Source organism: Tribolium madens, unplaced genomic scaffold, assembly GCF_015345945.1.
Source record: "Tribolium madens isolate multiple individuals breed KSU strain unplaced genomic scaffold, Tmad_KSU_1.1 Scaffold_2;HRSCAF=44;Tcas5.2_LGX, whole genome shotgun sequence".
NCBI lineage: Eukaryota > Metazoa > Arthropoda > Insecta > Coleoptera > Tenebrionidae > Tribolium > Tribolium madens.
In genome coordinates this window covers 1576702-1601154 of record NW_025400995.1, presented here as the reverse complement: position 1 = coordinate 1601154, position 24453 = coordinate 1576702, and the positions used below count along the sequence as shown (strand labels likewise).

Here is a 24453-nt window from a genome sequence, read left to right as displayed (position 1 = left end):
TTTATTTCTCATACATCGTTCAAGAGAAAAATTTATTTCAATTAAAAAAATACAAAATTAAGTAAATGCATTTGCGAATTTATAAATTGCATCTGTTCGGGTCATAATCCCGATATCAGAGTCCAAATATCTGAAAATTGGGGCCACTTCGTCTGGTACTTCCTAAAAGGTAAGTGAGAATTTCCGTTTTGGGTTATGTAAGTGTTACCTTATCAAAAAGAGGTGAAATTTCTTTCCACGAAAATGCATACAAATTAGTTTTGTTATTTAATGGTCCAAAATCGATAATACATGGTTGGTCCGGAAATGATATTATGACATCAAAAGTGTCTACAATAAAAAAAAATCATTTGATTTATTGTGTGGTGGTCAAAGTTACAGTGTCTTTTCGGGAACACATCAGCAATATTTTCCTTATAAAAATTAGTGAGAGTCTCAATAATTAGAGGCCCCTCATCTTTGAAATGAGCGTAATAAGTTGGCCAATCCCTCGGTGTTATACCTTAAAAAAATCGTAATTACACGAAAATGATGAATTTTTGCACCTCTTAAGACTTTGTTGATGACAATGCAACGGAATTCACTCGCGGGGTGAATACTTTTCCATGGCTTTAAAGCTATATAAAAAGGAATATTACTTTGCGTTGAAAAATCCTCAGAAATGATATTTGAGGCGGAGAGGAATAATGACAAGTCATCCAAATTCGTCACTTTTAATTGATTCCCAAAACTGAACATTTTCGCATCCTGAAACTCCCTTCTGGGCAATTTATTCGACAACTAGAAAACTTACCATAGGCGCATGCCAGTTATTTTTAACAAAAACATTCCTATCTAATGCGTTAATGGCATTTTTTACCTCATCCACAAACTCGTGTGAACAGATCTAAAAAATTGTACTAGAAATAAAACCAAAACAATTCAAAATTACCTCTTCAATGTTTACATCAGACTCATCTGATTGAAGTTTTTGTAACAAAACCGGCGGGATTTCGATTAAAATTGCTTTAAGCGCTACATTTTTGAATTTCTCATACCAGAAATCAATGGAAAAAAGTTTCAAATCTTGAGATTCCTAAAAGGAAGTGGTAAAAAAATATTTTTATTTGAATTGAGCACAAACCAACATCGCGAAGTTCATATAACCTCACTTTTCCGGCGTTTTTTCGAAAAATTAACTTTTTTCGGTTACGTCACAGCAATTTTAGTATACAAGACAAGGATAAAAACAATAACAGAACATAATCGTCTTGTTATGTTTCGACAACTCCGGATTTCGCTAAAGCAATAATTAAGTTCATTTTTTTATCAGTAGACAATTTTTGCAGTTATTTTTAGATCATTGTTATCAATTTAAATACACAAGTCAATGATAGTAAAAACAGGACATAATTAAAAGATGTCGCTTGGTATGAATTCGCCATGTCCGGATTTCGCTAATGCAATAAAGTCAGTGGCGCACCCTAACCCTGCAATATGTTTGTTAACTTCAAAAATTGTTTTGTTTGAACTAAGGGAACATTAATTGTTTTGATTTTGAGTAAGTGGTTTAAATAATGTATTAAATTGCGCGTCAAATATTATTTGTGTATTATTAATTTTCAAATGAGGCGTCACTTACGTGTGTAATAATAATACATAGTTGAAATTGAGCTGTTTTGCTATTAATAACTTGTAGTGCTTTATTTCCGCGATAAGTTTCAGTTTTAGTTGTAATAAAAATGCGATCAATCACCTGAAAGTGGTTTTCAAAACAAACACAATTATTGTAGGTTATGTTGATTGTCTCGTGATGTAATCTTTTTGAGTGTTTTTTACGCAAATATTTGTTTATTGATATTAGAGTCGCGGAGTTGTTAATAATAAATAAATGCAGTTTATGTAACTACGTCTCCTGGCACATATCTAATTGCATCTGTTTATGTTTTTAATGACTAGATAAACTTGTTAATATTATAATCGCTCGATTGTTTTTCTCTTGTGGATTCTGCATAAACACGTGTGTTTGTTTGTTTGTCCTTCAGTGATCGTTGTGTTCCAGTGATGTGATTTTTCAAAAAGTATGGAATTTGATTCCCAAAGTCTGGATTCTGATGAAGGAGTTGAACTATCAGTCAAGGGTAAGTCAGAAAGGGTCACTGATTCTTTTATCAATAATTTATCACAGTAATTATTTATTCGCTGAGACTTTTTATTACTTAAGACACGTCCAACTTGTTTTAACAGGGTCATTACCTGAAACTGTGCCACCTAAGCCATAAAAAATACTTTGAGGACTGATTACCGGTCAGTGCCGTGCCCACATACAAAAAACCCAAATGCGTTCTAATTTGCAGTTATTAAAACTTGTTTGATCGGTTTTATGAATTTCTTCTTGTCATCAGAGCATGAAGACCTTTACCCTGGTGATTTTCTTTACTCGGAAGAAACGGAATCGGCGGTACTAGAGGCAAAAGCTGTCTATTTGCTGTTACCGAAAGATGTTCCCGTTTCAAGGGCTTCGAGATTGCAATGGCTTTTGGATCATTTGAACACAGTTGTGACCATTCCAGTGATTCAAAAATGGGTAAATCGTGGATTGCAATTTTTTTGTTTTGATTTAGATAAATCGTTTCAGAATTTCTCAAACGAAATTGAAATCGTATCAGCAATAGCACGCGAACAGTCAGTATCAAAATGCAATCGATTTTTGATAAATTGTCGAACGGAGGTGATTTTTCTCGCCCACAGTTACCGATTTGTGTATTGTTTGGACATGAGTCCCTCGCAATGCATTGTCGATATCCAAAAAGGCGAGATTCTCTTCGACGAAATACTTAACTCGTTTAAGGCTAGTGTGGAAGGTTTAACTCGACAGGTTTGGTTGTTCAAAATTATTTCAGTGACTGATTAAAATATTTTAGTTTACGATCCCTGGCAATTCCCTTGTTTTCCAGCCAAGTCTCTACTTAACCGTCATGGTAAACACTCCATTTTTTATGAGTCCAGCGCAACAAGTTCTAGTCAAAGGTGTCCAAATAACGTCGAGTAATTTTCACGAAATTGTCACATTTGTTCAAAGTCAGTTTCATGTTCTTGAGGGGAAAATCGCCGATGTTACGGCAATGGTCCACGACCAAAACGAACGTCAAAAAGTGGGGTTGAGTCACATGGGGGGCAAGTTCTCAAATTTTGATTTTAGACCCAAAATGAGCGCATTGTTGGTAGTTTATTTGATCTTCCGGAGAATGAAAAAAACACTAAAGTACCGATGGTCTCACCTGATGCCAATTTTGTAAACATGCTACGATATTCAATGTTGGCTGTGTCTCTCCTTCCTGAAAATAGCATAAGTCGTAGGTGTTCAGTTTTGAATTTTCAGGCCGTAATTGTGTTTTTTCAGATATTCTAGTCATAACTGATGGAGTTGTCGCGATGCCTGACTCTAACATAATGGAGACTCTTCTTTTTCAGCTACATTATGACAGCATTGCTGTTTCGTTTATTAAAGTCGGTTCGTCGTTTCACCCCCATTCTAGTGCCGGCTATATTTCGTACACTGACTTGCTTAAATTTTTTTCGCATAGTACTATGGGTACCTGTTTGGAGACTTCCCCCGATATTGTAAGTCACCCCCTCAAAGGGTTAATTGCAATTATTTTGTTTTATTATTAGAAACATGAGCCGTCCATGCCGATGAACATTTACCACGAGTTGTTTTTACTGTGGTCTTTCCACAGTACTGTTAGATGTGATTATCGCAAAGCTCACGATTTGACAAAATGGAGGTCTCCGTAGGTCACTCATTTGTTATTTGTACCACTTGTTATTTATTTTGTTCCAGAAATGATAATTTTTATAGTCATAAAACCCCAAATTTGCTTTCAAAACGCCAGACTGATGAAAATACAAGTGCTTCCATTTTACTTTTATTGTCGCGTCGAATGCGCGAAGGTTTCGCTGTTGAAGTAACAAAATCAATTTTCAAATTAAAATTCAATATTTATTGCGATTTTTTCCAGAATATTAATTATATTAATGGCATGATTGAAGTCCAGTTGGGTTTGCAATGGAAATCACTGATTTACATAATCTATAAACTGTCGTCACAATGGCCGGTAGTTAAAAATAACACCCATTTGGAAATATTCATTTCAGCACCTTATGAATTCCTCCATGATATAACCTGTCTCATAAAAAAAGACTCGAAGTCTTTGTATCGTCAAGCTATAATTGAACGTTTCTGGATGCGTTTGTCGCAATTATCATCAGCCGATTTAAATTTTGCTCAACAATTGACCAACTTTCAAAATTCAAATGTCTGGTACACTTTACCCGAAAGTGTACGAAGTGGAATTCCTGTGTTTAACTTAAATTCACCGTGTCCCGACACTAATAGTCTGCTTTTGTCGCCAAGGTACCACCCTACTCGTGTTTGTATTAAATGCGAAGTCTTTTTTAGTAGTACCACGTGTCCGAAATTCGTCAATTCGTGGCAAGGGATTTGCCAAATGGAGAAGAGCAATTGGAGGAAGTGGTTCCATACGCACAAAGTGTCGCTTATTTTGAAACACGACAATCCGCTACCGAAACATTTACATCTGCCCAACTCCTCGCAGCGATACCAAGTAATTCCCCTCATTAGAAACCACACAATTCCGATTTTTACTCATAATCGGTCCCAAAAAAGTCAATTAATTGGGAAAAAATACGAAGATTAAATAATAAACAAAAAACATGAAAATACCGTGCGATCGAAAAAAAATAGAGTAGGCTGTAATTAAAGTCCTTCAGATGGCAATCCTGATTTTTGACTTCAAATGTTGACAAGTTTGCGTTTTATTCATTTTGTGTGAAATAATGTTTTAGAGCAGACAGTTTTTATTGTAAGTCATTACAAAAATGCTGTACGAAAATAGTCATTTTCATTTCCAGTTTGTGTGGACAATTTCCAGCAAAAATTGTTGCCAACTCTAGAATATTAATCGTCGCCTACTCTAATTTTTTTTCGATCGCACGGTATTAACACTTATAATAATACAGTGGAATCTCTTTAATCCGAACCTCTATAATAGCTCCATGCATATATGGTGTTGTAATTATTTATCAGTTTTATCTAGACTACAATGCTATTAAAAATCTGCCTCAGGAAAACAAAACTATTTTTTTAGTTAATTTACCATTTGTTTTTTTAAATTTATTGACAATATAATCGTTTTAAAAACATACAAATAAAGATTTTGTACGCAGAAACAATGAATAAAAATCACATACACAAAAAAACCTAAATGAAACGCCCCATTTTTTTTCTCCACTAAACGGAGGAGAATTTAATTCTGCTATGTTTGAATAGTTTTCAAGTTATAGTAACTTTTTTACTATTGAGGATAATTTATAGTTTGTCATGGAAATAAGAAAAAAATAGAAAATCCAAGTTGAAATGAATTTAATTTGTATTTATGAAAAACAAAACTCGTTTATTTAGTGAGAAATATTTCCATGTCAAACTATGCATAAAAAAATCAAGATAACTTGAAAATCATTGAAACAGATCGATGCAGAATTAAATTCTCCTAAATTTAATGAAAAAAAAAATGTGATTTTTTTTTTGGAAAAATTGAGTGTCCCAAATGTAACCTTAAATTGTGGGGGTTTGTTCTTTATTTTGTCCATTATGAATACACTAACCTTTCTCTTTCATATCCACAAAACACAATTTCAAAGTAATTATTTATCAGTTTTATCTAGACTACAAAGCTCTTAAAAATCTGCTTCAAAATCAAAACCTACATTAGTTTTTTAGTTAATGTATCATTTTTTTTTTAAATTTATTGACAATACAATTTTTTAGCATACATTGTTTTAAAAACATACAAATAAAGATTTTGTACGCATTAATAAAGATTAATTAATGTTTATTATTAGGAATAGTAGAAACAATGAAAAAAAAATCACATACACAAAAAAACCTAAATGAAACGCCCCATTTTTTTCTCCACTGAACGGAGGAGAATTTAATTCTGCTATGTTTGAATAGTTTTCAAGTTATAGTAACTTTTTTACTATTGAGGAAAATTTATAGTTTGTCATGGAAATAAGAAAAAAATTGAAAATCTAAGTTGAAATGAATTTAATTTGTATTTATGAAAAACAAAACTCGTTTATTTAGTGAGAAATATTTCCATGTCAAACTATGCATAAAAAAATCAAGATAACTTGAAGATCATTAATACAGATCGATGCAGAATTAAATTCTCCTAAATTTAATGAAAAAAAATGTGATTTTTTATTTGGAAAAATTGAGTTTCCTAAATAACCCTAAATTTTCTGGGTTTGTTATTTATTTTGTCCATTATGAATACACCAAAGGAGAGACCTAACCTTTCTCTTTCATATCCCGAAATACGATTTCAAAATAATCAAAAATGGCAGAGTTATCGCTTTTTGAAGAGGAAGGTGCAAATACAAAAAATTAAAAAAAGTTTAAATATCTGGAAAACGGGTAAACTTGATAAAAACTCTTTCACAAAAGACATAAAAAAACGAAATATTTTAACTGGAGCACTCTGTATATTTATAATTAAAAACACATATTTTATTGGTTATTTATTTAATTAAACGAAAAAAGTTAATCGCTACTCGAAAATCGAATTAGTTCGGATTATAGAGTTTCTATTGTAGGTGTTTATAAAAGAACGTATATCAAGAGCGTTGTGAAAATTTTATGACGTATGTCTTCAATAGTAATAGATCTGTCAAATTTATCAATTTTGGACACCTGTCTTACGTTGAATATTAATAAGAACTATTTGTTCTAGAATAACTCATGACATTGACGTTCTACTTACTTTCTGTAGTAGCGTGCATTTGAAAAAATAAATAAATTAGAGTAGGCGGTGATTAAAATCCTTCAGATGGCAGTCCTGATTTTTGAAACTTTGACAAGTTTGCGTTTCATTCATTTTGGGTGAAATAATGTTTGCTTTAGAGCAGAAATTTTTTATTGTTGCAAGTTAAAAAAAAACTGTACAAGATTTGTGTGCAAAATTTCCAGCAAAAATTGTTGCCAACTGTAGAATATTAATCGTCGCCTACTCTAATTGATTTTTTTTTTGATTGCATTACCTTAAATGTAGTAATTTTGCAATAATGACAATGATTAGGATTTTGGGATTGTACGTTGCGTTTTGGTCGGAATTTTTGGTTTCGGGTCTCTTGAGGAGAAATAATTTGGTTGTGTTGACAGGTGGTCCAGTGTCGTCAGGCGGCCACAGCCCTTTACGGGAAGCTCTCCGAATGGGCCTCTTTCGTGTTAATTGACAATCACACGTACTTGAAACATTTGTATAAAGACGAAACGAAACCGCCGGAAGTCAACAAGCCCCCATCTTGGTTCTGTATAGTCCGAATAAGTTCGAAATTACCTTGTGCTGTCCTCAATATCGGATTTGTGACTAACACTCCTGGCTACATCCGTCACAGCACTTGTGAGGCTTTAAAAAAAGAACTTGCGGCTTTGTCCTACATGCCAAGTCCCGGAAAATCAAAAGAAAACGTTTGTTGCGTTCTATTACAGAAACCTTTAGAGAAGATTTTGATCCGGTATGAGCGTCTTCCTAGTGATTTCACCACCGTGATATTCCCAGACGGGACCCAGCCCCCTAACACCACAATGGCGGTACCTGGCCCCCTCACTGGATCCCTCTTCACGACTTTATCGCGTTATTTGTACCACAAGAGGTGGATTTGGAGTGCTTCACACAGTTCGAATCCTAGACTCCTCGATAATGCCATTTCACGGATTTTGACAACTTTAACACGAATGAGGATTAAAGAGGGATTCAGTTTTGCACACTCCTCATCCGGGATTATCACCATGGTGTTGGAATTGTGGATGGAACCCAGCGCTAGTTGCGTGGTACAATACGTACTTTTCCCCCCACATCGCGCATGGTGGGGGGAGGAGGTCTACAGTGGATCCGAAGAAGAAGAGTTTGAGACTGAATACGAATCTGAGCTTCAGATGGTCACTGAAGTTTGGATCGAACCACAACATGGACGAGTACAAACAAGCAATAATTCGAGAATTAGTTATATGAATAATAAATACTATTACGAGTTAGCTGATGTGGTAAGTGATTAGTAAGGCTCGGATTATATGCACGAAAAATTTGTAAAATATGCGCATATATATGCACGTATTTTCACAAAAATATGCACAAGATATTAAGAAATATGCTTCAATATATGCCAAATATGCATCAATATGCAAAATTTTTAACAATAAAAAATCAAAGTTGATATAAATTTTTATCCTCGAGTACACTAAACTTTGTATTTTCGGCATCTTGAACTGCACACGATGAACAAAAGAGAATAAATAAATTATTTTTAAGAAATTTGTACTTTTCAGATCACATCACTTTAAAATAAAATTGCTAAAATTCATTTGCAAGAATCTACTTAACCGAATGGAAGTATTTATTCGTTTTATTCCAGGTGAAATTAAATTGTTTATTCTTTAAATTCATAAAATGTAGTGTTCTATCAAAAATAAATTTTTTCGAAATTTGCTTTTGAGTTCTACAAAAATATCTATTTTTTTAAATGACAACCCACTAAAAAGTTTTTTTTTTTAATATAAAGTGCAATTTTGACAACAAAAATCGAATAACTCAATAACAAAAAAAAATTGTTCTCAAAATTAAATCATTTTTTTTTATTACTTTAATTTATATTAATTATTATCTTTTGGAAACAAATGATTGATACTTTATATTCACCCTGTATAAAACGAATTTAAAAGGAAACATTCAGCAGGATATTAATTTTTTGGCTTACGAATTACCGGTTGTTTTCTTTTTAAAATATTTTGTAATTGGATCATTTTTCTTAAACCGTCCATTTTTTTTAACATGAACTGAAATTTTTTATCGGAATTTTGTAATTTGAATAAAATATGCACGGAGGTGCCAAAATATGCATTTATTAATTGGCTTATTTTAATCAAAAAACGTTAGATATGCATAAAAAACTTACAATTTTGTTATACCTCTTAAAAACAAATATGCATTTTGCATATAATCCGAGCCTTAGTGATTAGAATACGCGCCCCAGAGAAAAAATTCAAGATAGGATACCAGGATGTTTAAAAAATTCCATCTGTCAAAAAATTTTGACATTTCTCTGGGGCGCGAGTTCTGGCACACCTGTGGGAGTTAAACACTACCAAAACCGGTTTTAGATAAGTCAAATCGATTTGCAATGTATCAACTCACTACTAACTATGGAACATTTAAGTCTGATGTGTCAAGAGAAAAATAGGTCGTTTAGTGTTGACACAAATATAACCTTCAGTCGCCAAAATAGTACAACGATTAAAAATATTTTGAGGAAGAATAGTAAATGTAATCTCATTGAGTCGCCTAATGAGTTAGATTGCCACTCTTGTAGTTTCATTGGTTTAATTTGTGCGTTTTAGGTCGACTTGGTACCCCATTACAAGTCCCCGAATCGAACACATTCCGTTTAAATTTGACCCAATTAATATTCTCCCGCTATGCCACCAAACCGAGTTACTATTTTCAATGTTCATCGAACGAAAGGATAAGAGTTTGAGGGGGTACGAGTCCGACAAGTCGAATAAACTCCTCCTGGACAACATCCAAGAACATTTAACTTCGCTCCATGACCAGGAAATTTTCCTAACTCGCGAGGACTCGGACAAATTCACGCGCCAAATAATCACACGACATAAAAATCTCTACCCTTATCATTGTCCCATATCTGAGTATCGCGGTGTTGGCAACCTTGACGAGTTTCCAGCTTCGCAATGGCGTTGCTTTATTAAAGGAATTTCCATAACTCACGTCATCCTCACTTTTATCCCGTCGAACTTATCCGATCTTAAAGCTTTAGTACATAGTGATTCAACAAACATTCCAAGTTTGAGCGAGAGTAGAGAGAGTATGGAACGGGCATCGTCACGTGGTAGCAACTTCAGTGATGTTCCCATCAACGTGACCAATTCACTTACTTTACCAATTTATGTTTACGATTGTCCTCTTGCGTTACTTGTCAATGCGTATGTGCAAAATCCTGAGGATACGAAAGGGCCGAGAGACATCTACGAGGATCATCGCTTCAAAAGCACCGATTTCATCCAGGATGAGTATTTGAAGTGGGTTTAAAACGAAACTGGGAACGAATTGTGAGAAATTTTATTTCAGGTTGAAAACCGACGAGTGTGAGAATAAATCGGAAGATAATTACGAAATCCCGGATGATAAGGATAGGAGTAGTTTGCGTCACCACTGCAAGACTCTGGTTTTGGTCCACACTAAATGTTTCACTAATTCGCTTTTCATAGCCTTGCATCGTGATATTTATGTACATTGTACTGATGTCCAGTCGGCTGTGGACCAATGCGAGGAATGTATAACTGAAATTGATATCACGGATTATATTTTAGTAAGTTTCACTTCCTTATGTGTTTTTTTAATCCTCAAATTTAGACAATTTGTGGGCATATTAAACAAACAAGTGATGACAATATCCAAGTCCAGCAGTTACGTCAAGCTACGGCTTGTAATGAACTAAAATCGCTTCATTGTCTCATCAAAGAGAAGTTTTTTAAAATGGTTAATGTCGCATTTATTCCAATACCAACAAACCCGGAATATTACTTTTGTCGTTATTTTACTTCAACCAAAGCTGATAATAACAAAATCAACAATAATAACATCAGTGATGATGATGTATCAAACCCACCATCGGAACGCGATTGTAGTGTGTACTCTGATGGTTTTAATATTGTGCGACTCGAGAATGGGATTGGGGATGTTATCACTAGTGATATCTGTCCCTTGTTTTTACACATTGTGTGTACATTGAGGTACAATGGACACGTGACAAACACCCCACTAAGGGTACTACCTACTTGTCTTGGTAAGTAAATTGTAAATCACTATCGTTGAATTTAATTCGTTTGATTTGTTTTTAAGGTGAATTGACTGAAAATATTGATGCGGGGAGTATCATCGATAAGAAGAAAGTCCAAGTCACTTTAGACATTTTCTGTCTGACTTTACCAACCGAAGTCCAAAATGTGATAACTGAGTATTCGGCTCAGGGACTTCGGACTACCTCGTTTTCATCAGATGGCTTCCAGCCAAGTATCGCGAGTTCAACATCAGAAACTAGTGTAGTCGGGGAGTGAGTGCAAATTTGACATTGCATCGACGAAAACTAACTTTTTTTGCAGAATTCCTGAACCTTTGATGAGTCTTCCCGAAAATCAAAGAAACTCGATTGTGGTTCTGCGAGATGAGGTAATTGATGTTTTATAAGCTTTTATTTCTGTACCTGAGAGCGACAACAAACTAAGAAATTTTTTTCAAAAAATAAATATTACTTAAAAATGAATATTTAATACACCTATTTCAAACAATGCATAAAATCTTACAATCGGCATAAATTGACAAAATAACAGATAAGTCCAGGGTAATGTTACAGCGACAAAGTATTAAGTCCAAAGAGAGTTAAGTAAAAAAATATATTGTGTAAGCAAAAAATATAAAATCGCCATGTAGTACTTTGAGTCGGAATAAAATAATGCAAATCTATAATAATAGCACAGTGCCAACAAATTTTTACAGATTTTTGAAAAACAATTTTTTTTGAATAAAAAAATCTCATGAACAAAACCCCAGATAACGTACAAATTGAAGACAAATTAGAAGACTTTTTTGACTTTGGTAGCGTTTATTTCTTGTGTTTCAAGAAATTATTATTTTGGAATCAATTAACAGACAGGAAAATTATATTTTAATACAAATTTCACAGAAAATTTTAAATTTCAATTTAAGGAGAAAACCAAGAAAACATTTAAATTTGCCAAAATTACTCTTTCAAATTAGAAATGAATGAAAACTGATCAGTAAAGCAAAATGTGATAACCAGAATATCAGGACTATTACAGAAATGTTCCTTATTCAAAATTCTGAAGATTTTCCAGTTAAAAATACAGGGTGCGCCAGAGAGAAACACCAAGTAAAGTAAGATACCAGGAACATAGAAAAATGTTAAAAACATTCTATCTATAAAAATGTCGAAGTTATGAGAGTTTAAATTTTGCACATTGACTCCATTTATTTCTGCTGGAAACAAAATTTTCGAAGTTTTTTTGCTACAGGCTATTAGAAGAGCACACAAGAAAGCTGTACTAAGATCATCAGTAAAATAGACATAAAAAAATGTCAAATGTCGAAAAATAAATGTCAAAATTTTTTGACAGTTAGAATTTTTTAAACATTTTTACCATGTTCTTGGTATTGTATCTTACTTGAAATTTTATCTTATTTATGTTTTTACTTATTTAAAATTTTTCTCTGGGGCGCGAGTTCTGACACGTTGTATATTGGTAATTTTTTTTTATTGCATTGAACAATAATTTACACCTTGAACTTAAGTTATTTTAGTTTTTTTGCAATATTTAAAATTTTTTTAAACGTTTAGGGCGCTAAAGTATTAAAACAAAATCAATTGTTAATCGACTAGATCCACTTACAACAAAATAACCATTCTGAAATGTTACGTAAAATTGTAACATTGGTTTTTAATTGAAAATTTTTGTTTTAAATTATTTTTGAATAAAAAGCATTTTGGACTTCGACTGTTTTCGCTGAGGTATAGATTTAAGTCAGATTCAATAAATAAAAATTTTCTTTGTGTTTCACAAAACAATAAATAAAGACAAAATCGAAAAATAAAAATATATAAAAAAAAGTACTAAAAACTAAAAATTTTGTTTTTTCTATCAGGGAACAACATTTTTGCTTACAGCTTAAGTTTTTAAAATTTATTAAAGCGGGGCGGTCAACTAAGCAATGTAATTGTGCAATACTTGTGGTGTTATAAGCGCTCCCACAGTTTTTATGAATATTTTTTAGTACATTTTTTTTAAATAAAAGCTTATTTTGTTCCAGATTAAGTGGCTCTTGAAGGACGAAATTGCCACTGCTCTCCTCGACGTTGATTCCGTGTCTTTGGGGACTTTGGAATATGTGATGAGACATGTCGCGGAGAGTAAATCCCGGTCTTCGTGCATTATGGATGTCATAAGTTTAAATTTTGTCTTTGGCTCAAACCAAAGCCACAGTAAATTCGTTGAAGAGTTTGCAAAGATGAAAATCCCGAATTATAAATTGGTACAAGAAGGCGAACTGTACTACTTAGCCAAGGATACTAATTTCGAACCAGTGAAACAAAACGGCGATGGGTTTGACATAAACCGAATCAAGTACACTGAGACTATAATAGACGTAGGTGATGTGATTTATTCAAAAGATTTCGACGAGATTGCATCCCAACCCAGTGACATGTCCAGTGTTAGTGGTAGTGTCTTAGGGACTGATGGGACAGGTAAAAAACCCCTTAGTGACTCAATTAATTCAGTTATTTAATTAGGGTACGACGAAGATGTGAGCAATGACGATGAGGATTACGAGTGGCTCCACTACTTGAACATGAAACGTGCCAATTTACCCAACTTTTGGCTTGTCACAAAAGTGGAACAAGAGACAGTCACGATTTATTTTCATTGTAGATTTCTCGAATTATCTGCAAGTCAAGTTTTGAGTTATTTAGAAGTCCAACGAATGCTCAGTGATGAAATTCGCGAGTTGTGCAAAAAAGTCAACCAATCGTTGCTTTTGCAGTCTTTGTACGAGACACGAATTTGCGATCCGTTGCTTGAACCTGACGACAACCCCAAAGACTGGCCCGGGAGCATTTGCTCGTCTCCGATTTCGCGTAATTCGTCTTATCACCGACTAAGAAGCATGGATGGTACTCATCACTGATTTTTTTACGATTTGTAATAATTGTGTTGTAGAGACTAGTGACGAGTCTGAGATCATGACCTCGTCAGTGACCCTTTCTGAAGCCTCGTTAAATTTCAAACCGGGGTATTTTAAGTGTCCGGTGGTGTGGCAAACACACTTTGTTCTTCACCCTCGCCTCAAAACCGGGCCTGGGAAATCCGGTCTGTCACGTGGTATCCTCGCTTTGAAGAACATCCTTGAGAAATTTTCAGTGTCGAATCGCACCAACATGTTTGTCTATCGTGATAACCGAAATAATGTTTTTTATTTGCGACTCCATGAGAATGTGCAAAATTCCAGTGCGAAAAACGCACCTCTCAGACCGTTAGAGTATGAAAATGCGATTGTTTCAAGGAGTCCCTCAATCGCATCCTTACCTTTAGGACAAACCAAAAGCCAATTACAGTACGAGCAAAGTCTTACGTCGGTTTTATCGGTATTTAACCAGTTTTGTGTCACTCAAAATTAAAAGAAATTTCAGGATGATATAAGACCAAGAGTTCGCTCTTTTGGCGAGAAAGAGAGTAAAGATGGTCCCAATGAAGATACTCTAATCTTGAAAGTACATGGGATTACCGAGGCCGGGAATGACGTACAGTGTGAGCTAGTTCAAGTCTTGCAAAATCGGTTAGATGATGCGGTTTTGGAATTTTTATCGGTTATGTTAGCACGAAATTCCATGTGTCCTCTCACACCCGAAGACGTGCAGTTTATTCAGAAACCGTTCAGGTTACCCGAAGTTGTGATAAAAGTAAAAAACGGCCGTGATTAACCCGAGTTTAATTAATCATCATTTTAGTTAAGTATGCAAGACTTTGTGTTACAGTGGATGGACTCTTTCATACACTATCTGAAACAAAACCTGTTGCAATTTTTAAATATGCCCAAATACACCGACAACAGGTCCCACTATCACTTCAAAGTAAGTAAAAACTAGAAGTACAGTCAACCGATCTGAAAATGTCGTGTCTGTAAAACGAGGGGCTTGCTGTACTCTCAATAAGTTATCGTTGCATCGTAAAGTTGAAAATTCTTCAACGAAATTTAAAGTTTTGTTTCACAAAAATTCTAATATTTTATTAAAAAAAAAAAACAATTGTAATATTCAAAAAAAAAACAACAAAAAGTCACTGTTCTATTTGACTAAACAAATAAAAAAAAGTTAATTCGCTCATAAAAAAATGCTGTTTTAGAAAAAAGTCACTTAATAGTTTATGGTAATACAGGATGCGCCAGAACTCGCGCCCCAGAGAAAAATTTCAAGTAAGATAAGATACCAGGAACATGAAAAAAATGTTTAAAAAAAAAAACTCGCATCTCAAAACAATTTTAATTAATGCAGAATGCAGATTTGCCAGCTGTATAACAAAGCAAAAATTTTTTTATATCCTACTCAACGCAAGTGATTAAGAAATGCTGCTTAGATGAAAAATATGTACTGTTGGCAAAACTTCTCATCAGAGATAAATTTTTAGTTTTTTTTAGACAAGAACATTTTTACATACTTTTATATACGAACTGACCCTAAAATGGGGTTACTTTGACACGTTATGGGGCTACTAATCTTGTTTCATTTTCAGTGTAGGTACCCACCGAAATTATACAGGGTGCGCCAGAACTCGCGCCCCAGAGAAAATTTTCAAGTAAGGTAAGATACCAGGAACATGAAAAAAATGTTTAAAAAATTCTATCTGTCAAAAAATTTTGACATTTATTTTTTGACATTTGACATTTTTTATATCTATTTAATGATACTGATGATCTTGTATATGTTTTTTTTTATAATTATTTAGTAAAGGGACAAAAATTTTGACAATAAAAGCCACAAATGACATTGAACAGAGTTACAATTTAGGATACAGCTTCCATGTTTCCTCTTTTAATAGCCTATAGTAAAAAACTTGGAAAATTATTTTTCCAACAGAAATAAATAGAGTCAAAGTGTAAACTTTAAACCCTCATAACTTCGAAATTTTAATAGATAAAATTTTTTTAACATTTTTTCCATGTTCCTGGTATCTTATCTTATATGACATTCTTCTCTGGGGCGCGAATTCTGGCGCACCCTGTACATTGTATACATTAATAAAAAAGTATTAATTAAAAATTGATTTATCAAGTTTGTTGTCATTTTGAATATTAGAACAAAGTGAGTCAGAGTCTACAGGCCAGACACAAAATACAGAAAAAAAATGAAACCATGATTAACCATAAGAGAAAGAGTACTATTAAAAAAATACATAATGAGGATTATTCAATAACATTTCCACGGCATTTAAATATACAAATTCTTTTTCTTCAAAACAATTTGCGATTACAATCGATTATAATAATTTTTTTTTTTTTGAATACGAAACTTCACATTTCGTTGCGAATGTTCCTAAATCCTCAAATTTACGATGCGATGATGATTTATTCAGAGGGAAGACAGCAAGTCCAGGGGTTCGTTTAATAGACACGACATTTTCAGATCGGTTGACTGTACACATAAAATTAAGAGAAGACGCACACCAGTGGCGTCCTGTCTTAATTCGATAATAAAGCGAATTATAAACTCCCCTTTGTAATAAAGGGGATTCGTCCGCGTGTACAGGGTGCGCCAGAACTCGCGTCCCAGAGTAAAATGCCATGTAAGGTAAGATACCAAGAACATAGAAAAAAATGTTAACAAAATTCTGTGTATAAAAATTTCGAAGTTATGAGAGTTTAAATTCTCTATTTATTTTTGTTGGAAAAATAATTTTCCAACTTTTGGTGTTATTTGTGGCTTTTATTAGAACATTTTTTACCTTTACTAAATAATTATAAAAAAACATACAAGATCATCAGTATCATTAAAAATAGACATAAAAAATGTCAAATGTCAAATTTTTTGACAGAATTTAAACATTTTTTTTCATGTTTCTGGTATCTTATGTTACTTGATTTTTTTCTCTGGGGCGCGATTTCTGATACTTCTAGCTTTCACCCGACTCTAATATAAAAATTGGGTGCATTTTTTATTAGGATTATTCGGAATCTGACCAAGCTATGGGTCGTAATAGCGATGACAGTATATTTATATACAACCAGAGTCAAAACCCTTCGTGTGGCAACCGAGGTATAGCTTGTATTGCATTAGGTGTGGTCTACAATTCTGAGATAAAACCGTCCGAAATAACCCCAGACGCATTTGAGGAAATTTTTGAGAATAAATCATTCCAAAACATGGTTTCATCGAGAATAATCGCCGATAATGGTAGAAATAGTTTTTTTTTCTCTTCAGATCAAAAATGAATTTTTAGATGAGTTGCCGGCAGTACATTTGGAATTCCGACTTTGGAAGCAAGGCCGTGTAAATATCGATAACTTGGCAATAAAACTACGTGAAGCAATTAGTCAAGCAACGTGGGACCTTGTAATGGAGTATTTAATCCTTACAGCGCCCCTTTGCGAAGACTCCGAAACGAAAATAACCCCTCACTTATCCCCAATCAATATCAATTCAAGCAATCTAAATCTAAGCAAAGAAATCGAATTTAATTGTTTACTCGAAGTCGGTAATCGGGAAAACATAAAAGTCGTCGGTCGTCGCAAATTGGAGACTTTATTTTCGCACCGGAAACGCGTCCGACGGGTGAACCCCCCGACGAGTAAAGCCACTCGTTCTATAACTTTCGATGATTATGAACGCGATAAGGAAATTTATCTTGCGAAAATGCCGTCGGTTAAACCGCTAACTAAACTCAACGCGTACGAAACTGGCGATGAGGGGGTTTTGAGTAAAAACTACTCGAGGTTTCTACCAGAGTGGTTGGAGTTTGGGTCGGGTTTAATGGCACCATCGGTGCGAAAACAAAAAATCAATCTCACGAATTCGCACCTTCCGGGGACTACGATTAAAGAATTGCTTAATTTCGTACAAGACATTCCGAAAGCGTTTCGGGTGATACCTTCACACCCTTTGTGTGAAGGCAACGATGAGATTTTTGTACCCCACGATCCGAAAAAATTCGTTGATAAGTGTGTAATCATCTCGCGGAATTTTGACAATTGGAAAGCTTCAACCGCGTTTAGGGGGACATTAGATTACCCTGATTTTATGGGGCCCCATGCCCTCAAACACACACAAAAATTTGTACCAGCAGTCATCAATAATAAATTCGTACCGAGACAGAAAATTCTATGGATTTTGGTCCAGTGTGATTCCGTAATTTATTGTATTATAATTAAGCCATTTTTTTTGATTAAACTATTGCAGATTTTGATCTATACATACAATTGGGCGCGAGACAACATCGAAAAATTAATTTCAAACTGCTCGAAATTGGGTCAGTGGTTGAGTATGCGTTCATGTTTTTTGAACTCAGTCTCAGGGCAAAAACTGGGACTCTTCCATAATCAGGCATTGGTACAAAAGGGTTTTGTAAGTGAAATGAACCCATGGTGTCCCCGAATCCTGATTGGTTGTTTACAGTCAACCTCCAACAACCCTTACACGTGTATGATTGGTTTAACCGCTTCAATGGTTGAGTTTCCACGTGACGACAACCGCAAAAATCTGACCAACACTCCAAATTTATCACACGTTTTGGATGCTTTCAGGGATTCGTTTCACACTTTAAAATATAAAGCTAATGACCCAGTCGGTGTTTTCTCAATGGAAATGCAAGAAATGAAAAACGCTGAAAAGAAATCACGCGATGAGATGAAAAAACTGCATTCGATGTACCAATCAAGGACAAGTACGACCACAGTCCCCCAAATTTTTCTCCTCATGCAAAATTCACGAATTATTCATTATTGTCACACCCCATTGTTGTTTCTCCCGGAATGGAGAGTTAAATCAGCCGCGACAAGAGACCATTCTCTATGCTCACCGACTCACAGGACATTGAAAAATGCCTTGGAGAGAGACTCGTGGCATACGGAGTTATGTTACGGATTTTTTTGCGAGTATCGCCGATATTTACAAACTTTAGGTTTCATGCCTTTACAGATTGATAATTCTGATAAGAAACAAGGGTAAGTTGGGGGTAATAATGATGGTTTTATACACTAAAGTGGTTTCAGAATTTGGGCAAGGGATAATTCCTCCTACAATTTTGTTTTTTACATACAGAAAACTATAATGGGCGGAATTTTGATTTTCACGGTTGAGTTTAATGAGCCGTTTTTTACAACGAGATTACACGCAATTGAGTGTAATAGATTACAGACGATAACATCACGAGCTTCAATAAATCGGGTAATTTTGCAATTTTTTAAATAAATTGTTTTTATTCACAATCACTAATGTATTACTCACCTTTTAAAGGTTGGCCAACGTTACGATTACAAAAATATCGGGAATTTTTTCTTTCAAATTGTCAAGTTATGCATAATATTTTGCTAAATTAGTATCCAATTGCTTCTGTAGTCGTTTTTTTTTTACTTCTGGGGAAGCACACTACTTCAACAATTTTAATACAGTTTCACACTTTTAATTTTTTTTGACATTTCTGAAATGTCAAAAATTAAACGCCTACTACGTTTGGACCAAAAATATCGGGAATTTTTTCTTTCAAATTGTCAAGTTACGCATAATATTTCGCTAAATTAGTATTCAATTGCTTCTGTAGCAGTTTTTCTTATTTCTAGGGGTACACTACTCAATTTCAACAATTTTAATATCATATTCACACGTTTTTTTTGACATTTATGAAATGTCAAAATTTGGAAGGCCTACTATGTTTGGACCTTAACTTTGTTAAAATTTTATTTTATTCAAATTTTTGACTAAAAAAATGATTGTGAATAAAATGACATACAAACCTCGGTGGTAATGGCATTACCCCTTGTCATGATTTTTTTCTAGTTTACGTTATGTTTTTTGGATGAATGTGACCGGGTTAAAATATTGATGCATTTACATTCCTTCACTTACGATTATCATCTTCGATGCATCTATAATTACATATCAAACAATTCAGGTGTTAATAAAGTCTGCGATAGATACAACGTTACGAAATTTTTCGATGATTTCATGAAATATTACACGAAAGCACCGAATTTTGCTCGTAATTTAATACACGCTGGTGAGTTTCGCTTCAGAAATGCATTAATTATTAATAATTATTTTTTAGACACTATTACAATAACAAATTTAGTGACTGAAGGCAAACAACTTTACGATTACCTCCTAACAAACGTTAATCAATACAATTTTAAAGTGTTAGATATGGATAAAGGGGATGGCGAAAGTGAATATATTTTAGTCCAAGTGACTAGTAATCCGCAAGTGTCTTATAAAGATTCCCATGATCGGGAACATACCGATGAGTTTGAAATAACTTTGGTTGTTTATAACTTATGTGCCCCTTATAGCCCCACTGATAACATCCTCCACCTCAAATACTACCTCATTTTGACGTCTAAACGGTAAAAAACACTTGGAAAAACCAGTGAACAGGGATTTTTTTTAGGGAAATTTATCCAAAATCCGAAGTTGAGCCAAAGCTCGGTAAATTCCGGACTGTCTCCTCAACAGCTCGAAGTCTCTCCGCTCTTGAGAAAATGTCAAGTGATTTAGAAACAAGTACGTCGAAACACGAAGATGACAATAATTACGACTTGTCGAGTTCCGATGAACATATTATTTTTAATTCTGGGAGTGAACAGTCCGATGATCAACCCATACCCCACCCCAGTACCCCCCAAGTTGAAATATCCCCCGAATCAGTCAACTATCTCGGTTACTACTCCTCCCATGAGCAACTCATGCAACAGATGATTCTTGACAAGGCTAATACCACCCAAAAACACATTAAGGATATGGTAGCGAAAGGCATGGTCCACTGTCGGACCCACCTCCTCTGGAACAAACTAGTGTCCCCCCAAGACTCCAATTCTTTAACTTATGATGAATTCATGGAGTTGAAAAGTTTGGCCAAGTTGGAACACTTATGTGACGTTCACCCCAATTTGGGGCCTTTGTTAAACCAGCCTTTGAGTTGGTATCAAGGCTTGGCGAAACTGCTTTTGGCCAAGTATAATGAGCAGAATAGGACTTTTGCGTCGATTGATGGCAATATCCAACATTATGTGATTTTGCATCCTAGGTATTTCGGGGCGTTTATGTTGCTTTCCATCGACTTGCAGACTTCAAGAGGGGTAAGTTTGAGGCGGTTTGAGGATGGGAAAGAATGTAGGGTGTTTTCAGGATTTGTATGCTGTTTATCGCGAGCCACACAAACAGGAGGATGCCGAACTGTCCTTGGCCTACAGGAAAAATCTACTCGACGGTTTTGTTAATTGCATATGCTTCTATTTGTGGTATGGAATGATATAGTCGACGGGTATTTTGTACAATTTCCATACTTTTATTTGTGATATCTTAATGAAATTATTTTTTATATGTTGGAATGCTAAGTTTTTGTTAATGTTTTCATTGTTTAATTTTCTACTGTTATTGTAAATTAGTTTTAACGCTCAGTATACTGTGATAATAATTGTACAAGTTCATTTAAGCAGTGCCTGAATTTTTAACGAATTGGTGTCTCTTTTAAGTCTTGCCATTCATAAGTTTTCTTTCGCATTCACGTATACTGTCAATTTTAAACAAAATGTATTCATACACATGTGCCATGTTTGTAATATTTGGTAAAAAATAAACTATATTCATAAGTTGGGTGTTTCACTTCAAATAAAACTCCTCTCTAAGGTAAAAAAATATATTTACGAACTTATCAAACAAAAATATGACGTAATTCAACTCAATTATGTACACCTCTGATCTGTTTTTTTAAAAACACAACTATATTATAGTAAGGCCGCTTCAGCACACAACACTGTTTAAGGATTCTGCCGTTTTTAAAGGCAAAATATTCCAAGGAATTAAAAAGTAAAATTTTAACGATTTTACCGTTTTTTGAAATGAGGGCAAAATCTTTGAAAATGTTAATTTTAAACCTTAAAAAGCAAGTGTTCTGAAAGGGCCTTATTAATATCTAGTAATACATAGATATGGCAGTGGATATGAACTGTATGTTGCAAGTGATTAAGAAAAAAATAATTAAAAACCTACTACCATATCGGCCCTAATTTAAGAATTTTAATGCTATATTTATACAAAATTTTGACAAAAAAAGAAGAAAAGTGTAAAATCTTAAACTTTAAAGATAAAATGGTTAAATTTTAAAAAAACTGACCGATTTTTAAGATTGACAACAAATCTGTAATGTAATACACACACCATAGGCGTAACGTAGGGTAGGACACAAGGTAGTATTCATATTGACAAATAACTGTATTTTTATTTAATTTTTTTAATTTCCTCAAGTTTAAACTGTTAGCAAACTTGTCAAGTCTTGAGACGTAGAAGTAGCAATGAGCCCCAAACATTGGTCTGTTTATTTGCCTATTTCATTCCAATATTAGTAGTTTAGTAAAAAACAAAAGAGGGACTGACAAAAAATATTTGTGAAATTTAGAGACCTTAGGCAAAGACAATAGAGGAACAAATGCTTCATTATAATAACCTTAAAAGAAAAACGTATTAACGATTTAAAAAACAATATGAAGAGATTAAAGCGGTGTTCCAAACTGAATTTTCTCAATTTTTCTTGTTAGTTATGTATATTTTTTATGTTGTTATTTAACTATTGATTTTGGGCCTAAAATCATTCTTTATCAAACTTGTTTTCGTTCTGAATGGCATGTTTCGGGTGTTAAATGATTTTTATTATAGCAGGTATTTTTTATCAAGAATTCATTTAAGACTCATTTTAATAATTCTAAAATTTATTGGTTTTGTACCTAAAAAAACAGGCCTATATGGTAGTTAAAATGTTATGCACATTGTGCACATGACTTATTAACATATTAAACATTTAAAACGGTTAATAAAACTGTAATAATTATATCATGTTTTGAATACTAAGTTATTGGAAACAAACTAATCCCTACCACATTGTACTTGACATGGCTAAGGGAGTTAACATTTATGGCGTTTTGAACTACTTTCCCACTACAAGTAACGAAAATTCGAGAAAACTACACCAATCAGTCTAAAAAAAATGGATGGAAATAAACTTAAGTAATATCAAATAATGGAGGGAAAAAATCCAATTGGGGAATATGCACCCACACTTGAAAAGCATGGTTTAGACAAACTCCTTGTGCTAACATCCCTATCTAACCTCCTAAAACTCAATTAAACAATTGTGCATAAATAAGTGACTAGTTGAAAAAAAACCAGTTCAAGATTCGCCTTAAACCCCGCTTGTTGTCTGAGGCTGATTCCCTGGAAACCAGGATGTTTCTTTATACAAAAACCACAAGTCTGCGGCCCAGAGAAAGAAATTCAAAAATCCGAAAATCTAAAACAACGAATTGAGCTCTGCTCTCTCCCACTGGGGGCCACTTACCACAGATATGTTCAAAGTTGAGAAATTGCTTGTCGAAGCTTTGCAATTCGCTGCCAAGCAAGTGGAACTTACTAGAGTTGGTTCAGCCATACTTTTGAGACCTGAGAGACCGGTGGCCCAAGCTGCGCTGCTTGATATCCACAAAACGCCGAAAATAACAGTTATAACAAAGTCCTGGAAAGGAAACTAGTAACCTGACTTGATTTTGACCACCACTTACAATCATAGGAAGTTGGTTATTGCTTTTGTACATTTCATCGAATTTTATATACACGATTGATATTGCCAGTGAGTATAACATCGCCAATACCCCAGTTGCCACGAAGTATCTAGCGTCTGAAGAATACCCAAACGTCAGAGATGTCACACAGTTGGAGACATTTATACTCGGGTAATACACATCAAAGGGGTACTCGAATTCTTTCTTCACTGAGTCATCTTTGCAGGTGATTTGTGTATAACCTGTGTATCCTGTTATAGTAGCGAAAGCGCAGATCGAGAATATCTGAAAAAAAATCACTATTGATTTCTCGTAACTCACTAAAACTTAACAAACATACAGAATTGCGCCTATTATACAATATGAAAACAACAATATGAGTCAGTTATTGATACTTACAAAATGTATAACTCGCATCACCCCCCTAGGTTCACGAAAGGCCGACAAATTGATATCCATGGTTTAACACTTAAATTGCACCCAATTAATTACACTAAATTAATCCCAATTGTAATTTACTTACAAAAATCACAATTTTTTTATAAATAAATCAGTGGATGCCGCTCCCTGTCAATATTTATGCAACTGCAATGACATACAACCGCTTGTTGATTATTTGCTACCAACCTACACCACAAAAACCCCAGCCAGCGATAAATTCCTAAAATTTTTAGAAAATTTTTAGCAATTTATTAAAAAATAAGTAATGGCTAAAAAACAATTTTATTTAATTAGAGGTCATTTTTAGATCATAAAAAAACTCGAAAACTAAAAAAAAATCGAAAAATGTTATTCTTGATAAATGGTCACATTTTAATTGTACGCTACACTAATTTTTTTTTTCATAAAGTGCTCAGTTTACGAAAAAAACGCTTGGTTCCATACTTTTTATTCACTTGATATTTCGCAAACTGAAAAATTCTTAGGTTTTGAATTTTGAAGGGCTTCAAAAAACTACAATTTTTTTAACTTTGTTTCAGCAAAA

General features: G+C 34.0%; 3 protein-coding genes across 8 annotated transcripts; 1 reads left to right on the top strand and 2 right to left on the bottom strand.

Annotated features, from left to right (window-relative positions):
• Positions 1 to 18: 18 nt before the first annotated feature.
• Positions 19 to 1748, bottom strand: LOC123006809 (cell division cycle protein 123 homolog). The gene is made up of 8 exons (XM_044401601.1): positions 1622 to 1748; positions 1124 to 1279; positions 932 to 1075; positions 794 to 886; positions 546 to 747; positions 380 to 502; positions 209 to 330; positions 19 to 162 (listed from the first exon to the last, which is right to left on the bottom strand). Exons 2-8 carry the CDS (start codon positions 1139 to 1141, stop codon positions 58 to 60), a joined length of 807 nt encoding a protein of 268 aa, XP_044257536.1. The 5' UTR covers positions 1142 to 1279; positions 1622 to 1748; the 3' UTR covers positions 19 to 57.
• Positions 1448 to 21506, top strand: LOC123006806 (KICSTOR complex protein SZT2-like). Of its 5 annotated transcripts, none has more exons than XM_044401597.1 (32): positions 1448 to 1540; positions 2042 to 2120; positions 2385 to 2566; positions 2618 to 2857; positions 2904 to 3134; positions 3182 to 3332; positions 3383 to 3603; positions 3655 to 3773; positions 3824 to 3947; positions 4002 to 4396; positions 4442 to 4607; positions 7226 to 8110; positions 9224 to 9411; positions 9461 to 10159; positions 10209 to 10449; positions 10494 to 10926; positions 10983 to 11193; positions 11243 to 11309; positions 12966 to 13401; positions 13447 to 13827; positions 13874 to 14298; positions 14344 to 14613; positions 14662 to 14784; positions 16869 to 17100; positions 17147 to 18051; positions 18103 to 18267; positions 18319 to 18866; positions 18915 to 19089; positions 19699 to 19918; positions 19967 to 20261; positions 20306 to 20993; positions 21043 to 21506. In XM_044401597.1, exons 2-32 carry the CDS (start codon positions 2063 to 2065, stop codon positions 21169 to 21171), a joined length of 9603 nt encoding a protein of 3200 aa, XP_044257532.1. In that variant the 5' UTR covers positions 1448 to 1540; positions 2042 to 2062; the 3' UTR covers positions 21172 to 21506. The 5 variants fall into 5 exon arrangements, with proteins under 5 accessions (XP_044257532.1, XP_044257531.1, XP_044257528.1 ...); XM_044401596.1 differs by having other exon boundaries at positions 3182 to 3335; positions 4445 to 4607; XM_044401593.1 differs by having other exon boundaries at positions 3182 to 3335.
• Positions 21507 to 21539: 33 nt separating this feature from the next.
• On the bottom strand, positions 21540 to 24083 carry LOC123006377 (synaptoporin-like). Of its 2 annotated transcripts, XM_044400809.1 has the most exons (6): positions 23992 to 24083; positions 23868 to 23936; positions 23469 to 23753; positions 23249 to 23422; positions 23077 to 23200; positions 21540 to 23023 (listed from the first exon to the last, which is right to left on the bottom strand). In XM_044400809.1, the coding sequence occupies exons 2-5, from the start codon at positions 23925 to 23927 to the stop codon at positions 23093 to 23095; spliced, it is 627 nt and encodes a 208-aa protein (XP_044256744.1). In that variant the 5' UTR covers positions 23928 to 23936; positions 23992 to 24083; the 3' UTR covers positions 21540 to 23023; positions 23077 to 23092. The 2 variants fall into 2 exon arrangements, with proteins under 2 accessions (XP_044256744.1, XP_044256743.1); XM_044400808.1 differs by having other exon boundaries at positions 21540 to 23200.
• Positions 24084 to 24453: the final 370 nt, after the last annotated feature.